We start from the raw sequence: 15,269 nt of genomic DNA on the forward strand, positions 1-15,269 counted from the left end.
TCCCCGTGTTTCCAGTTCCTATCTGTACCAGTGTGCATCCTCTGGTCTAGCCAGATTTGTAAGGTAGAATTGGGATCATGATAGTGGGGTGGGGAGGAAGCATTTAGGAACTAGAGGAAAGTTGTATGTTTCATCGTTACTACATCGCAACCTGCGACCCTTCTGTAATGGGATGTCCAGTGGCCTACAAATGGGCTTTGGATCTCCACTCTGCATCCCCCTCCCATTTGCTATGGTAAGATTTTTTTGTTCTTATGATACCTGCTACCAGATCCCTTCGACACCTCATGATCACACAGACTGGTGTGCTTCTTCCATGTGGGCTTTGCTGCTTCTCAGCTAGATGGGCCCTGTTTACCTTCAAGCCTTTAAGACCCATCCCCCGACTCAACAGTGACTCAATGCAGGTTGGAATACAGCATCCTCATGATCAGTTGTGGATCAGTTTCACTGTGATCCAGAGGATTTGCCTCATCTAATTTTGGAAGTAGATTGGAAGACAGTTTTCCCGACTCTGGTTTATTCTGGAAGCTCTGCTGAAACATGTTCAGCATCATAGAAACATACGTGCCCACTGACTGACAGGTAGTGGCTATGCATGAGGTGAGTTGGCTTGGGATAGAGCCTGGATTGCCCTCATGGAAGGCAAGACTTCTACCACTGAACCCCCCACTGCTCTCTCTTGATGTGTAGATTAGTTTAGAAAGAGTCTAGTTATAATCTGATGTGTATTTTATGATTTCATTAAAGTAAAATTCCCTTCCTGATGTGTGTAAGTAGATATGCATTTATAAATGTGACCATAAAGGTGCAGGCATGTTTATAGAAGAGAATATATCAAATACCACAAATGATCTCTGGGGAATGAATTTGGAAGAATAAATGGGGGCATTTCCCTGACTTTATCAGGCTTTTTAAATTGGGGGATGATTCTGATGATTTTTATTTTTCTGCATTATTTCAAATAAAAAGATTCATGGAAATTACATTGCAAAAGCATATATTTTAAAAAGGACTATAATTAGATGACTCCCTCACAGGTACTTGAATGGTCTGGCATGGTGCCTGGTGCTCAGCAGACACATGGCACATGTTAACTGTGAGTAGTGTTCTTACAGGACATGCTTAGAATCCCTAAGTCCTTTCTACTTTGTTGAATTGATTGTCTTTCCAATTGGAGGAAGGAAGGGCAGTCATAAAAAAATACAACAGAAATTCTTATATTTAGCAATGTTTATTGAACACCTACTATGTCCTTGACTTATGCAAACCATTATTGTGCTTAGCCACTAACTAAAATAGTGGAGGGTTGAGTCTACCCAGAGGTGCCTTGAAGAAATGCCTGGTGGCTTCCTAAAAAAATAGGCAGTAAAAGTCCTATGGTGGACATGTCTTCTCTGACACACATAGCATCACCATGATTCAGAATCAACTTGTCTGTAACTACTGAGTAAAGTTCTAGGACACAAACATGACCGAGATAGACATGGCTTTTGACTCCACGTAGTTATCAGCCTGGTGGAGGAGCTAGACAATAAAAAAATGGATAAACAGGTAACTGACTACTGTAGCCATGGGAGTTCCTTGGGTAGTGCAAACAGCACACTTGGCTACTAACTGAAAGGTTAGAGGTTCAAGTCCACTCAGAGGTATCTACAAAGAAAGACCTAGGGATTTATTTCCAAATAAGTGATTGCTACGAAAACCTGATGGAGCACAGTTCTCCCATTGGCCCACACGGGGACAGGAGTGGGGATCAGTTCAGCAGCCACGGGATTGTCTGCTTCTGTTTTTTGATACTCGGGGCAAGTAAGGTGCGTGCTATGAAATGTATGTGCTTAAATGAGCATGTGCATGTGTGCTGTATAAAGAGAACCATCCGTGGAGGGATGCTCACTGTCCAGGACTTGAAATGAGCCTCGCCAGGTTCTGTGCATTCTGCTCCTATCCAACCCCAGCGGTAAGCCTTGAACTTCCCAGGGTCATTTCTCACCACAGGACACACAAAACCAAACTCACCGCCATTGAGTCAACACTAACTCTTAGTGAGCCCCGGGGTGGGGGCGGGGGTGCGGGGGAGGGGGTTTCTGGGACTATAGCTGTTCATGGAAGTAGAAAGCCCAGCCTGTCTCCTGAGGAGCTGCTGGTGGTTTTGAACTGCTGGCCACGCGTATCATAGCCCAGCTGTATCACTACATCAATAGGACAGGACACTATTCATCCTTCCTTCTGTTTCCCTGACCTCTCACCTCCAGCACTGAGAAAGGTCTCCCTCTGACAGTCTTTTCGGTTGAGTAGTTTGTTGCTTTCTCCAGAGAGGGGCTGGGTAGGCAGAAGGGGGTGCATACTTCTGTCTTCAGCTGAGCCTCTGTTCTACACCTGACAGGAACAGCCAGAAACCAGATATCTGCGTTCAGATGGAGTGGGGCAGCTTGCTTAGTTAAGCAAAAGTCTTCCAGAACAGTGTTCCTGCAAACCGTCCAGTGTAACTGCCAGCCTCTGACTTGCTCCTACCCACATTTGTTCTCTCTCTCTCTCTGCAGGCGGTGGAGACCAACCTGGCTTCCAAGGACAGCCACTGGGTCTTTGTGAATGAGGTAAGAGTCACCTCGGGAGGGCGAGGGAGGCGGCCAGGCTAAGTCCTCCGTACTGCAAAGCTCAGGGCTCTTCTTTTAGACCCCCTTCTGATGTAGGAGACTGGAGTAGGCCCTCCCTGTCAGCTCCATGGGACAAGCAGAGGGGCAGGCTGGATTGGAGAAGATGCTCACAGGAGCAAGTGGAAACCCAAAGAAGAGTCTGGACCACAGTGCACAGGAAGTTAAGCGTCAGAGAGTGATCTGTGGGACGATGTGGGGTTGCGGTATCCGAACAAAGTCAGGGTTAGGAGTGGGGCTGGGGCAAGTCAGCCAATGGGGTGCAGTGGGGTGAGAGCAAAAGGATGGGGGACTCCTGTGGGACAAAGGCCACTTTTTTCTGCAGGAGGTTGAGGGTACATGTGAAGGTCTACTTGCATGTGTACTGAGTTTCTCTATGTATACATCTAGGTATGTGTCTGTTAGAGCATGCTTGTTAGTGTGTAGTGCATGTGTCAGAGTATTTGTGTAAGTGTATGCATGTATATGTGTGCTATTGTGTGTATATATACACGTGTATATGTATGTATTGTTGCGTGTGCTTTGTGCATGGATGTGTATGCGTACATGGGTGTGCATAAATCTGTGCAACTTAAATCTGGTAGAGGTAGGGAGGGAGGCATATAATCATTTGGATGGGAAGTTTCCTCAATTGGTCATCACTGTTTAGAACCGAGACGAGGAATAGGAACACCCCTATCATATGTTTCCTAGTCTGCTTCCGTTAAATCACATCCTGCTTGGCCCTGGGTGATGTCAAACTCCCGAGTTCATTCCAGATGCAGGTATTATGCAGGGGTGCCCTGGCACCACCTCCTCCAACATTCCTAAAGAATCCTCTCTCCCCAAGTGTCTACTCAGCAGGGCCTGGCAAGGGCAGCCTCTGCGTCCTTAGTCCACAGTGAGCTATGGACCAAGAGCTCTCTCCAGACCCGCTTCTTGGGCTGCAATTTCCTCGGTACTGTGGCCTTCAGCTGTTCCAAAATTAGCTGATCAATTCCAATAACTAATGGGGTCACTCTAGTAGAGGCAAGGTTTATTCCATAGGTAATTCATTCTTCTTCTTTTTTTTAAATGATGTGTCTTTCCTCATTCGCTCAGCGCTAATATGGCTGAAATAGGTGGTTTATTTTAATAATTGGGCAGATAGTATTTGATAGTAACAGTTTATAAGACATCCTTTTCAGGGGCTTCTCCCTGCCCACCCCACCCCCCCAAATTCCCATCCTATTAGTCCCATGTCTACATAGGGCAGTTGGAGACATGCTCTGATCGTCCGTTTACCTTTGTGTGTGTACGTTTGCTGATAATATGATAGCAGGCATCCAACAGCTATCTCACTCTTCAGAACTCACTCAAAGCCTTCTTGCTCCTCACCAACTTCACGCCCTCGGTGCTTTGCCAGCTTCTCTACAGGTTCAGTCCAGTTTCCTTTGTTCCCGGCCCCTTAAGGTGACTGTCTGCTACTGGGTTTTCATTTGGGGGCGCTCCCCTAAATTGTAGCACTCTGCTGCTGAGCTTCAGAAAAGCACCCTGTGGTGGCTCCTGCTCCAAACCTGTTGGCTTTCCACCTGGATGCATTCCTCCCCACCCACAGAGTCCTCTGATGCTCTCATCAGCACCAGGGTTAACGTCAGGTGAGACCAGTGTGAGTCGCTCCATGGGCATTCCCCACTGCCCGCACAGCAACCCTGGGTTGCAGTGTCAGCCCTGGGAGTCAGGCCTCTCTTCGAAGGCCTGGTATTCCCGCCTCCCCTCCGATCAGGAGTGCACCGTGGGCTGGCTGAGCAGCACTTACAGCTTCTGGAGATGTCCTGGGCTCAGTCTCTGATTCTGTGGGAATGAGGGACCCTGAAGGCATCCTGCCTGGGCCATACTTGGCTTCGCTTGCTCCACAGGCGGACTTGCTCCTGAGAGAGAAGGGAAACCTCTCATTTCCTGATCACCTAGTCTATGCTAGCCACATGTCAGAACACGCTTGCTGTCACCTTCCATACTAGAAAGATGTTTCCTTGTGTTTTATTGACTATGCAAAGTAGGAAGCATGACAAACTCTGGGTCACCTTGAAAGGAATGGGAATCCCAGGATACTTAATTATGCTTGTCAGTAGATCAAGAGGTAGTTGTGTGAACAGAACAAGGGAATACTGAATGCTTTAAAATCAGTAAATGTGTACATCAGGATTGTATCCTCTCACCATACGTATTCCATCTGTACGCTGAGCAAATAATCAGAGAAGTGGGCTCATGTGAAGAAGAATGCGGCATCAGGATTGGAGGAAGGCTTATGAACAACCTGAGATAGGCAGATGACACAACCTTGCTTGCTGAAGGTGAGGAGACCTTGAAGCACTTGCTGATGAAGAGCCGGGATTCAGTCCTCCGTATGGGTTATAACTCCATATAAAGAACACCACAATGCTCACATAAATAGAGAAAAGATCGAAGTTGTCAAAGGTTTGGTCTTTCTTGGATCCGCAATCAATTCTCATGCGAGCAGCAGCCAAGAACTCAAACAGTGCATTGCATTGGGTAGATCTTCATATGACTTCTTTAAAATGTTGAAAAGCAAAGATGTTCTTTTGAGGACCATGTGTGCCGGACCCAAGCCGTGATATTTCTAATCACCTCCTCTGTATGGGAAAGTTGGACATTGAATAAAGAAGACGAAAGAAAAATCAACGCATCTGAATTAATGGAGCTACGGAAGAATATTGAAAGTACCATGGACTGCCAAAAGAACACACAAATCTGTCTTGCAAGAAGTACAGCCAGAAGGTTCCTTAGAGGCAAGGATGACGCGACCAGCTCATGTTATCAGGAGAGACCAGTCCCTTGAAAAGGACACCATGCTTGATCAAGTCAAGGGGTCCTGAAACCACAAGGCAGTGAAACAACAAGTCAACAAACGGATTGGCGCAATGGCTGCAACGATGAGCTTAAACATAGGAATGATCGTGAGGATGACACATGATCAGGTGGTTGTTCATTCTGTTGTATTGCTATGGATCTGTGTTCCTATGGAGTCGTTGGCACCTAACAACTATAGCAATAGGTCTTACCAACCGCTCTTTGTGGCAGCCTTCATATAATTTCCTTTTAACAAATGGGAAAGTCTTGAGTGGTTACCTGACTTGCTCAGGTTGTGGTGTAATTCAGCTGGGATTCAATTTCAAGACTGACCCCAAGGCCAGGTCCTATCCACCGGTGACACTCCCTGCAGGTATGCCACTGGTATTGGCAACAGTTCTTAACCGGTGTTCAGGATCTGATTCAATAAAGAGAAACGATGGGGCTCCGGGAAGCACACTTACAAGCATTCTAGGATTAACTTGATCCTAGCTTAAAGGCATGGTTGAGTTCTGCTATATTTTTGAGTTAGGGCCTCGTGGAAAACATTGACCTCTGGGCCACTGTGTAGCCTTCTGGTTAATGAGGGAGGTGGTCTTTAAATTATATAACGACATATCCTTGGGAGACAGCCATATTCCCCATGCCCACTGAAAATAAAGTCCTGCTGTTCTTATTACAATAATATCATTGTAGGTTTTACAAACCCAAATATAGAGCCACCAACATCCTATCCAGCTGGGAAATTATTGCCTTTCTCTGCGTCCTAGGTGAGGACAAGGAATGCAAAAGGTAAGGGTAAAAAGAGGGTGGTGGAAGGCAAAGATAGCGATTTGTTGGCTTATTTTCCACAGCTGTCTCCAGAATTCCAGCGGGTAGACAGTAGAGGCCATGTCTTAGAGGCCACGCCTTCCACTTCCCAGTGCTGTACCTCAGTTCTCTAGGGGAAGGAACTGTTCTTCCTCGCACCAACTCCAGTCTGTGTCTCTGTGACCCCATAGCTGGCTCCAACGAGGATTCACTCACAAGTGTATTCTTTGCTTTTGATAGTTTCCCCTTGTTTTGACATAAGGGGAAGGCTAGCCTTATCGAGTGAGTTGGGAAGCTTCTCTCATTTTCAGTTTTCTGTGAGTCTGTGTAGAATTGGTACGACTTCATTCTTAACTCTCTGCTCGTAGTCAGCACTGAGGTCCGCTGGGCCTGGAGTTTCCTTTGTAGGAAGCAAACTTTGTTTAGCTACAGATTAAATTTGTTTAACAGGTGTGTAAGGTTTTTTTAAGTTACCTATTTTTTAAATCAATTTATTAGGGGCTCATACAACTCTTATCACAATCCATACATACATCAATTGTGTAAAGCACATTTGTACATTCATTGCCCTCATCATTCTCAAAACATTTCCTCTCCACTTAAACCCCTGGCATTAGGTCCTCATTTTTCCCCTCCCTCCCTCATAACCTCTTGATAATTTATGAATTATTATTTTGTCATGTCTTTCCCTGTCCGACGTCTCCCTTCACCCACTTTTCTATTGTCCACCCCCCAGGGAGGAGGTCACATGTAGGTCCTTGTAATTGGTTCCCTCTTTCCAACCCACTCTCCCTCTACCCTCCCAGTATCGCCACTCACACCACTGGTCCTGAAGGGATCATCCGCCCTGGATTCCCTGTGTTTCCAGTTCCTATCTGTACCAGTGTACATCCTCTGGTCTAGTCAGACTTGTAAGGTAGAATTTGGATCATGATAGGGGGGGGCGGGGAGGAAGCATTTAGGAATTAGAGGAAAGTTGTATTTTTCATCGTTGCTACGTCGCACCCTGACTGGCTTTTTTCCTCACCAAAACACATAACAAAGACTCAAGAAGGCTACTCACAGTGACAAAATGCAGCAGAGATAAGCCTCAATATGAAAAAAAAAAGGAAAACACAAATGGAGAAAATATTAAAAGCCAGATCAAGCCCAAAGTGTATTAGAGAGGAGATCAAGTGACAAGGTTTTAATCCTTTAGCTTTAATTTGCTCTTCTTTTTTCTATTTCCTGAAGGAAGGAGACGAAATCATTGAATCAAAGAAATATATTTTTTCTACAGTGTTATATTACCCCCCTTACGTGATTTGGTGGTATATAACAAATCCTGATGTGTTGTGTTTTTATTGTTACTGATTTTTAAATCTTTCCGTATTCCTTTTAAAATGTCTTATTTGACCCAACTGCTATTTGAAGTGTCTTACTGAATTTCCAAATATTTGGGGGTGCTTAGGGAGCTCCTTATTATTTAGTTTTCTTATTAATTCTACATTGGTCAGAGAGCATAGGTTGTATTACCTGAATACATTTAAATTTAGAGAACCTTGTTTGATAGCCCATATATGGTCTGACCATATATGACATGTGTTCCCCTAAAGTCTATGTCACTTTGACTGGACAATAAACATTTTCCACAATCTGATCTGGTGTGGTTGGCCAGTCAGCTGGTAGGATCTGATCTGGTGTGATTGGCCAGTCAGCTGGTAGGATCTGATCTGGTGTGATTGGCCAGTCAGCTGGTAGGATCTGATCTGGTGTGATTGGCCAGTCAGCTGGTAGGGAATTGAGATGTGATCCAGCATCCTTACTCAGGTCACAGTCTGATCTTATGTAAAGGGAATTTCCTTGGGGTGTGGCCTGTACCACCTGTTTTTATTACACAAAACATAAAAGGAGAAAAGAAACCAGCAAAGAATCTAGGCAGTGAAGCATCTCCTTTGGACCTGAGAACCTCCTAGTCCTAGGGGGAAGATTACTACCAGGATAGATGTCAATCTCCAAGAGATGGCAGGCTCACCAATACTGAAAGAAAACAAGGACCTTCCTCAGGAGTCATCAAAGAGAGAAAGCCTCTCCCTAGAAGAGGCCTAGATTTGGACTTCTAACCTCCTTATATGTGAGAGACTAAATGTCTGTTTGTTAGATTCCTGCACCAGTGGTATTTCTGCTACAGCAATACTAGATAACTACGGCTTCTAGTGACCTGGTGTTGCTATAAAGCAGTTAATCTAGGCTTCAGAGTCAGGTCTCCAGTACCTCAGTTGTAGAGTTCATAGCTTGTGCTTATAAGGGGGCAAGAATCTGAATCTGTTGCCCAAAGCTAAAGGAGCAGGCGGGACTCAAGCACTCAGTTGGACTAGGAGAATGGGGAGCAGAGCTGCCTTCCCAGTTGGACAGGAAGGGGAAGCTGAAAGTCAGGGATGAGGATCCTACACTCAGAATCCAGAGAGAATGATCGACACATCTGGTCGGAGCCAGATGATCTCAAACAACAGAGGTTTATTTTTAATCCTTGAAAATTTATGTCACATTTCCCACTGTTTTTTGCTTACTTCTTGCCTGATATTCCTTCTTTCCCTTGAATTTATCCCTTTTCTAATGGAAATGCCTACCTCGTACCTGTCTTTCCATTGTACTTTGGACATCTCCTGTAAGAGATATCGCAGGCTCACAGATTAAGGGGGATTTTGCTCCATGATGAAATTTGGATTTGGAAACGATTCAAACTTTCGGGATGGGATGAAAGTGTTTTGAATTTGGCAATGATCTGGAAGATTTGAGGTTAAGGGGTGGAATGTCATAGGTTGAATTTTATACCCCCAAAACACAAATCAACTTTTCTAGGCCATGGTTTTTAGTGACTGTTAAGTGTTGATGTAGTACTGCTGTTATGTTATGATGTAATCGTCTTCGATGGTGTGATGTGATGTGATTAGCTAACGAGTTACAAGGGTGTTAGGGTGTGATGCAACACCATTACTCAGGTCAAAGCCTCATAAAATGTAAGCAGAGTTTCCCTGGAAAGATATAAAAGGAAGAGCCAGGAGTGGACCATATCCTTTTGATCTGGGGGTCTTTCACTGAGAACCCCCTAGATGCCGAGGAAGATGGATGCTCAGACACATATAGACCTCTAAGCAACACGAGGCCCACAGATATTAAAAGGAGACTAGGAACTTTTTCGAGAGCCAGTAGACAGAGAGAAAGGCTTCCCCTAATCTGGAGCTATGAATTTGCATATCTTGCCTCTTAAATTGTGAGAGAAAAATAGTGTTTGTTAACGTCATCTACTTGTTTGTTATCTCAGCATTAGCTATCTAAGACATAGTTTTCCTTGTTAACATTTTCACAAATTCTTGGAAGGGATACGACAGTTGCTGTGTGTAGAATCTTTTATAAAAATCCATTAGATTAAATTGGATGATTGGGCTATGTATTCTATATCTTCACTGGGAGCCCCAGGGGTGCAGGATCAGCAGTTGGGAACCAACAGCTGCTCTGCAGGAGGAAGATGAGGCTTTGTACTCGTGAACAGATGCACAGTCTTCGAAATGCACAGTAGCCTATCTGCTCGGTCCTGTAGGGGTGTTAGGAGTCAGAATGGACTGATGGTGGTGCGTTTGGGGTGGATAGCTATGCTTTAAAAAAACCCACCTTGAACTGTGAGCTTATCTCTTTATTCATGCAGTTCCATCAGTTTTTGCTTCATGCATTTTTAAGCTCTCCTGTGAAGGGTGTAAACTCTTAGGTTATTTATGTCCTCTTGATTAACCGACCCTTTATCATTATGAAATGCCCTTCTTCATTCCTGATTATTTTCGCTGCTCTAAAATGCATTTTCTGTGATATTAATGAAGACATTTCAGTTTTCTTTGACTACTGATAGAATGGGGATATATATATATGTGTGTGTGTATATATATATATATATATACATATATATATATCCATTCTTTTGCTTTTATTTGTTTCTCTGTGTTTTTAGTTAAGCAGCATATATTTGGGTTTTTACCTTTTAAATTTATTTGAGTTCTGTTCTACGTTTTCTCCTATTCTATCCGGATCCATCTATTGTGGCTCTGATAATAATCTAGTGGTAGCCTGGCATAATATAGTTTTTGTGGTCTCAGGGTAAATGAGAAATGGATTAATCAGACTACTTGTTCTATTGACTCTATGACCTAAGCATTAATGAGTAGAAATGGGTTGGTAGGGTCCATTTTTATTCAGATGTATTAAATACAGACTATTAACGTAGTCCACTATGCAGGGAATGAAAAACTGAAGAGGAGCATTGTGTGTGAGCATTATCAAACAAATTTCAAGATCTAACCTGAAGTCCAGTGCTGTCAGTGAAAGAATAACATACATATGCCTACAAGAAAGACAAGCTAATCAGACTGTCATTCACATTTGCATACCAAGCCCTAAACACAAATATGAAGAAACAATTTCTTTAACTAACTTACGCAGCCTTAAATTGATCAAACATGGGCACAATATGCAATGATAATTTCCAGTCATTAGAATGTAAAAATAGGATAGGTAGTTGGAAAATATGTCCAGGGTGATAGAAATGAAATAGAATTTTGCAAGACTAATTACTTCTTCTTGAAAATAACTTTTTCAACACATAAATGTGGTACCTACCAGATGGCATACACAGGAATCAAATTAGCTAAGATATTGAGAGAGAAATTGGCGAAACTCAATATCAGCAATCAGAACAAGGTCAAGGCCAACTGTGGAACAGATTATCAGATCGCCCATATGCAAGTTCACACAGAAGCAAAGACACGTGGAAAGATGTCCACAAGAGCTGAAGTAAACCTTAAGTATCTTCCACTTAAATGTATAAACTATCTCAAGAATAGATTTGACTCACTGAACACTAATTGTTACAGACCAGAGAAGTTGTGAAGTGGCATCTAGGCCACCATCAGACAGAAAGATAAAGATTGTTGAAAAGACTGGCAAGAAAGAGAAGGCCAAACTGAACATCAGAAGAGACAATGAAACCAAATCTCGAATGTAGAGTAGCTGCAAACAAGCAAACAAAACGATGCTTATATCATCTGCGATAAATGATGAAGTTAAAGATCTGAATAGGAATAGAACTGTGTGCCCATAGATCTATGTGTTAAGAATCAAGGTGGCAGATGGACATTGGGCCTCATCTCAAGTACTCCCTTAACACAAGAGCACTTTGTCCTAATAATCTGGCATTATGTGATGCTCACCTTCCCGACATGATTGCTGAAGACAAAATGGGTACATAAGCAAATGTGGTGAAGAAAGCTGATAGTGCCCAGCTATCAAAAGATAGAGCATCTGAGGTCTTAAAGGCTTGAAGATAAACAAGCGGCCATCTAATGCAGAAGCAACAAAGCCCACGTGGAAGAAGCACACCAGCCTGTGTGGTCATGAGGTGTCGATGGGATCAGGTATAAGGCATCCTAAGACCCATAACAAAACCATGCTGGGGGACATGGAGTGGAGACCCAATGCCCATCTGTAGACATTTGGACATCATCTCACATAGGGGTCACAGGGAAGAGATGTGCCAGTCAGGGTGCTGTATAGTACCAAAGAAATACACAACTTTCCTCTAGTTCTTTGGTGCTTTCTTCCTTCCGCTATCGTAACCTCAATTCTACCTTACAAATTGGATTAAACCAGAGCATGGACACTGCTACAGAAAAAATCTCCAAACAGGGAATCCAGGATAGATAAACCCCTCAGTGACAACAAGGAGAGTAGAGATACCAGTAGGAATAGGGGAGGGTGGGGGAAGAAAGAGGGAATCGATCACAAATAACAACATATAACCCCCTCCCAGGGGGACGAATAACAGAAAAGTGGTTGAGGGGTGACGGAGGATGATGTAAAGACATGGAAAAACTAACCTATAACTTATCAAGGGTTCATGACGGTGGGTGGGCCTGGGATGGAGGGGGAAGAAATGGGGAGCTGATATCAGGGTCTCAAGTGGGAAGAGAATGTTATGAAAATGATGGCAGCATATGTGCAAATGTGCTTGACACACTGGATGAATGTATGGATTGTGATAAGAGATGTGAGAGCCCCCAGTAAAAGTATTTTTAAAAATACCTGAACAGGAAGGAAGGTCCAATGGCAAATGCAGGCAGGTACATTCTCTGGATGTTCCACAATGAGGATGCAAGAAACCAAGTGAAATGGATATGATGACCATCCTGGCATCTAGAGCTTCAAACGAAATGATGAAGTAGAGCAAATACGGGTGAGAGGAACAGATTAAATGAAAGTAAAGAACAAGGAAGCATAAGGCTTTCTGTACAGCCTGGCATTTTGAACTATTACATGCAGTGTTGGCATCAGAGCAGAAGCCAGATAACTGGTTGTACTCCCTAAGGAATTCACCAGCACCCACAATGGTGATCTGTGATCCCAGAGGTTCTCTATTTCCCCTTACTTCAAACAACTTTTGGATAACCAGAGACATGGCCCCCACATCCCTAATCCCTTGACTTGTCAGCACTCCCATCCCTCAACTATGCTTCTTTAAAAAAATGTTCTTGTTTCAGTGTTATTCTTAGTTTTTCCCTCTTTGTTTAAAAAAAAAAAAATTCCTTCCTTTATAAAAACAGTCCTCTTCCTTCTCCCCTTTTTGTGACCTGCCAAGTACAAGCCCCAGCGATGGCAGCCGCCAGCTGGCAGAGGCTTCCTGCATGCCTCAGTGATCAGAAATCTGCACTCTGTTGAATTGCAGGACTAGTACTATAGTAATATACTGTTTAAATTTTTTTCCTTAGTTATCTCGGTTCAGGTTAAGGGTCTAAGAAGTGCCCATGTGCAAGATAAGCTGAGATACTTCAATGTCCACGTCTTTGTTTGATTGTCTCCACTTTTCCTCTTTGCTTTGTGTCCCCCTTTAGTATCCTAAGAGAGGTGACGTGCACTACTTCTGGTTTCTTTTACTCATATTTCAGTATAGCAAAACTTCAAAAAATGATGTGCCGCAGCAGTATATAACTTTTGAATGACTTGTGTGCAGGCACGTTGTCTGCTGGTCTGAGTGACTTTGGAATCTATAGTAATTCGCTGGAAGATGATCCTGTGCTAGACAATAATAATGAGTCTGACATTAGACCATCACAAAGGCAAAAATAAGTGTGACAGTATCCAACAGTGACCATTATTCTGCAGAAGAATAGATGAAAATATGACATTTTACCAACCTTGGAGAATTACATAAATATTTTATGTGTAACTGTTCAACTTGGAGATCCATGAAGTATAAGTGAAGTAACAAATTTACTTTTTTGAAAATTGTTTCTTTGGTTTAGTTTCTTTTTAAGCCAATTTATACCATCACCAAGTGGAAAAATGTAACAAAACCTCTGCTAAAACGTCTCCAAGTATTTTGTTGTCCATGCTTCCTAATTGCATCATTGCCTTCAGTTCCATATTGGTTTCGATTGATTGGTGATTCTTTTTATAGGTTATGTTTGTCTTTCCTTAAAAAAAAATTCCTAGTAATCTTTACTTGGAGGCCAGACATTATTTTGCTGTGCTGGCTACTGTGTTAGACTGGGTCGAGTAGAGACCAAATCAAGGGATACGCATGTATATATAAAAAAAGAACTTTATATTAAAGAGTGGATGTAAAGAAAACATACCAGCCCAGTCCAGATGAAGTCCATGCTAGTTCATAAAGCCTTCGTCAGACTCACGCAGCTACATGCAATGATGCAGAATGCAGGAAGATCAGAGGCCGGGGAGTGCAGAGTCTTGTGGATCCAATGGTGATGGAAGTATCTCAGCACTGGCGTGGATCTCCACGTGGCTCCTCCAGCTCTCCAAGTGTGGCTTGTGAACAGGAAGGTGAAGGCAGAGAGAACGTGTGGCCCGCCTCCAGGGTAACAGAGGGGAAGTTTCCAGAATCCTCCTGAGGAGGCCACAGCCACAAGGAGGCATCATCAGACTGTGACCTGATTGACAGGCTAGACTCCACTCCCATACTTATCAAGTTGACATGAAATGATGTAACTACTACCAATACTGAATTTTTTTTCTTATATGAGTCTTGCTACCATTTGCCACTCAAGTTTGTATTACTGCGGTATATGACGAGTATTTCAAATATTAGCGGGGACACCCAAGGTAAACAGGTTTCATCAGAGATGTCAGATTAATAATAGCCTATGAAACTGGATTGTATGAAGAATGAACATGGCACCATGATTGGGGCAAGGCGTATTAACAAGCTGCGATATGCAGATGATAAAATCTTATTTACTGAAAGTGAGGAGAACTTGAAGCATTTGTAGATGAAGATCAAGGACTGCAACTTTCAGTATGAATTGGCTAAGCATAAACAAAAACACCACTGGACCAATGACAACATCTTGATAGAAGAAAAAGAAATGAGGTTGTTAAGGATTTCATTTTGCTTGGATACACAATCCATGCTCTTGTAATCAGCAGCCCAAGAAATCAAGTGAGTTTCGGCATTGGACACATCTGCTGCCCAAGACCTCTTTCCGTGTTGAAGTGCAAGGAGGTCACCTTGAGGACTCAAGTGCACCTGACCCAAGCTGTGCTACTTTCAATTGCCTCATTTGCATGTGAACGTTGGATAATGAAAGGAAGAGCACAGAAGAATGAATGCGTTTGAGTTACGGTGTTCGGTGTTCGGTAAACATATCTAGAGTACCTTGGATTGCCAAATCTGTTTTGGAAGAAGTATAGGCAGAATGCTGCCTACAATTGAGGATGGCTGAGTTTTTGTCTCACATGCTTTGGATATACTATCAGGAGAGACCAAACCTTGGAAAAGGCTTCCTGCTTTGTAAAACAGAGGGTCACATAGCCCTACAGGGAACAACACTGGAGACACTGTGTGGGAATGGCGCCCAATCTGATCCCACCACACCGAGGCAAAACACTAAGGGCGTGCAACAGAACAGCAAGGGGAACAGAGCAACAAAGTCCCCA

The 15,269-nt window shown here is 43.3% G+C and overlaps 1 protein-coding gene across 1 annotated transcript in view; it reads left to right on the plus strand.

The window, feature by feature from the left end:
• GRID1 (glutamate ionotropic receptor delta type subunit 1) overlaps positions 1–15,269 on the plus strand; it is a 902,002-nt gene that overhangs the window by 550,616 nt on the left and 336,117 nt on the right. Inside the window, exon 5 of the mRNA XM_013006314.2 lies at positions 2,544–2,597. Within this exon, the coding sequence (XP_012861768.1) occupies positions 2,544–2,597 (54 nt within the window). The remainder of the gene's footprint in view (positions 1–2,543; positions 2,598–15,269) is intronic.

Source organism: Echinops telfairi, unplaced genomic scaffold (assembly GCF_000313985.2).
Source record: "Echinops telfairi isolate 266 unplaced genomic scaffold, ASM31398v2 ScPeMD7_2010;HRSCAF=2546, whole genome shotgun sequence".
Lineage (NCBI taxonomy): Eukaryota > Metazoa > Chordata > Mammalia > Afrosoricida > Tenrecidae > Echinops > Echinops telfairi.